The sequence below is a fragment of the Tachyglossus aculeatus genome, chromosome 22 (genome assembly GCF_015852505.1).
Source record: "Tachyglossus aculeatus isolate mTacAcu1 chromosome 22, mTacAcu1.pri, whole genome shotgun sequence".
NCBI classification, from domain to species: domain Eukaryota; kingdom Metazoa; phylum Chordata; class Mammalia; order Monotremata; family Tachyglossidae; genus Tachyglossus; species Tachyglossus aculeatus.
Genome location: NC_052087.1, coordinates 33,286,486 through 33,289,328, shown reverse-complemented (window position 1 = coordinate 33,289,328; position 2,843 = coordinate 33,286,486). Strand labels below are relative to the sequence as shown.

At 54.8% G+C, this 2,843-nt stretch overlaps 1 protein-coding gene across 1 annotated transcript; it reads left to right on the top strand.

The window, feature by feature from the left end:
- Positions 1 to 726: 726 nt before the first annotated feature.
- LOC119944068 (olfactory receptor 1020-like) lies at positions 727 to 1,686 on the top strand. The gene has a single exon (XM_038765293.1). It carries the CDS (start codon positions 727 to 729, stop codon positions 1,684 to 1,686), a length of 960 nt encoding a protein of 319 aa, XP_038621221.1.
- Positions 1,687 to 2,843: the final 1,157 nt, after the last annotated feature.

The window sequence follows — 2,843 nt, the reverse complement described above, 5'->3', positions numbered from 1 at the left end:
GTAATAAATATGTACAAACATATATACAGGTGCTGTGGGGAAGGGAAGGAGGTAAGATGGGTAAGTCGAACCTTCTCCTCTGGACGATGGGTCGGCGTTGGTCAAGAGCACCATTGCCTTCCTCCTCTTCCTCCTCTTCCTCCCTTAGTCATGCCAAGATCCAAGTCAGTTCTTTTCCCTCCAGCTGCAGCCAAGGGAGTGTGTCCGAATCCACCATACACGCGGTGCTGTGGGCGGGGGGAGGTTCCTCCATCTTCAGCTCAGGACTTGCTTCGGCCTTGATTTAAGAGTGTGGGGCTGGAGGGAGGAGAGAAGGCAAGGTTGAAACTTAATCTTCCCCACAGTAAATTTCCTGTCCCGCTTCTCCCTAGCCATTCTGTCCCGCCAGGCCTAAAGGGATTTCCCTCAGCCTCCAGGGCTAGCCAGGCCTCACCATTTCTGCTTCTTCCTGCTCCCCCTCACCCTTTCTGTTTCTTCCTGCACCCCCCCCACCCTCTCTGTTTTTCCCTGCCCCCACTCACCCTCTCTGTTTCTTCATGCCCGACCCCTTCACCTTTTCTGTTCTTTCCTGGCCCCCCTGACCATCTCTGTTTCTTCCTGTCCCCCTTCACCCTCTCTGTTCCTAGCTGTCCCCCTCCCCCTCTTGTTTTTCTTGCCCCCCACTCCGGACAAGCGTTCGTCCACCCCCCGGGGCTCTCAGCGGTCTCTCCACTCTCCCCTCTACAGATGACCCTTGGACAGTTGGCCCCGGCCGTGGGCAACAACACCCCGGTGACTCGGTTCATCTTGGAGGGCTTCTCTGACCTGGAAGACCTTCAGGGGCTGCTCTTTGCCACCTTCCTGCTGATCTACGTCCTGACGGTGACGGGTAACGCTGGCCTGATGGCGCTGGTCCTGGCCGACCGCCGCCTCCACAGCCCCATGTACTTCTTCTTGAGCGTCCTCTCCTTCCTGGACATCTGCTACTCTTCCGTAGTGACCCCCAAGCTGCTGGCCGACTTCCTAGCCCGGGACAAGTCCATCTCCCTGGGCGGCTGTGTGGCTCAGCTGGCCTTCTTCGTGACGCACGTGACGGCCGAGAGCTTCCTGTTGGCGGCCATGGCTTACGACCGCTGCACGGCCGTCTGCCGGCCCCTCCGCTACGGCAGCACCATGACCAGAGGGACCTGCCTCCGACTGGTGGCCGCCTCTTACGCTCTCGGCGGGGTCAACTCGGCCATCCAGACCAGCAACGTCTTTGTCCTCCCCTTCTGCGGCCCCAACCGGGTCAGTCACTTCTTCTGCGACATCCCGCCCCTGCTCCGGCTGGCCTGTGCCGACACGGCCACCGCCCAGAGGGTTCTCTACCTCTTCTCCGGCCTGGTCACCCTCGTGCCCGCCACGGTCATCCTGACTTCCTACGGCCTGGTCCTGTTCGCCATCGGACGGATGCACTCGGCTGCCAGGCGGGAGAAGGCCCTCTCCACTTGCGCCTCCCACATCTTGGCCATCGCCATCTTCTACAGCACCGTGGTCTTCACCTACGTCCGGCCCCGTGGTGTCGGTGACCTATCCCATGCACGGGTGGTTTCCGTCTTCTACATCATCGTCACGCCCATGCTCAACCCCTTCATCTACAGCCTCCGCAATAAGGAGGTGAAGGATGCCCTCCGCAGAAGGCTCCGGGCCGTCACCCTCCCCGACTGAAGCCATCCTGACCGGCCCTCTCTGCACCGAAATGAGGGAAGGGTGAGTGGAAGGCAATCTGCTACGAGTCAAAACTCACCCGTGCTGGGCAGCAGCGGCACAGGAGAGAATCAAAGGCCGAGACTAGAGTTTAATGCATGAAAGGTGGCAATGGTAAGCCACTTCCATATTTTTACCAAGAAAACTCTATGGATCCACTACCGGAATGATTGCAGTTGGAGAGCGGGGAGTTCTGGAAGAGATGTGTCCGTGGAGTCGGCATAAAACAAGACAAGATTGGTCTTCTAGACTGTGAGCCCACTGTTGGGTAGGGACTGTCTCTATATGTTGCCAACTTGTACTTCCCAAGCGCTTAGTACAGTGCTCTGCACACAGTAAGCGCTCAATAAGTACGATTGATTGATTGATTGATTGGTCAAGCGCTTCCTATGCATTAGGCACTGTACCAAGCACTGGGGTGGATACAAGCAAATCGAGTGAGACACAGTCCTCGTCCCACACATAGTAGATAGAGCATGGGCTCAGAAAAGGTCTGCTGTGTGACCTTGGGTGAGTTACTTCACTTCTCCGTGCCTCAGTTACCTCATCTGTACAATGAGGATTGAAACTCTGAGCCCCACGTGGGACAGAGACTGCTTGTATCCACCCCAATGCTTAGCACAGTGCCTGGAACATAGTAAGCACTTAACAAGTACCACAATTATTATTGCTATTATTAGAGCTTGAGATGCTTAGGACTAGGGAGGGGAGCAATCCATGACTTTGGGCAAGTCACTTCACTTCTCCGGGACTCAGTTCCCTCATCCGGAAAATGAGGATTTAGACTGTGAGCCCCCCCAGGACAATCTGATCACCTTGTAACCTCTCCAGCGCTTAGAACAGTGCTTTGCACATAGTAAGCGCTTAATAAATACCATTATTATTATACATTTGTAATCAGAAGATGATGCCACAGACAGGGAAGCTGACACATACGGCAGTGACAAATTTATTTTATTTATTTATGCTCATTGTGGGCAGGAAACATGTCTACCAACTCTGTTTTACTGTACTCTCCCTAGCGCTTAGTATGGTTCTCTGCACACAGGAAGTGCTCAATAAATCCAGTTGGTTGATTAGCTGATTAAGTTAATGTCTGTCTCCCCCTCTAGACTGGA

Excerpts from the sequence above, each read along its gene's own strand:
- LOC119944068 (XM_038765293.1), top strand. The coding sequence starts at position 727 with ATGACCCTTGGACAGTTGGCCCCGGCCGTGGGCAACAACACCCCGGTG.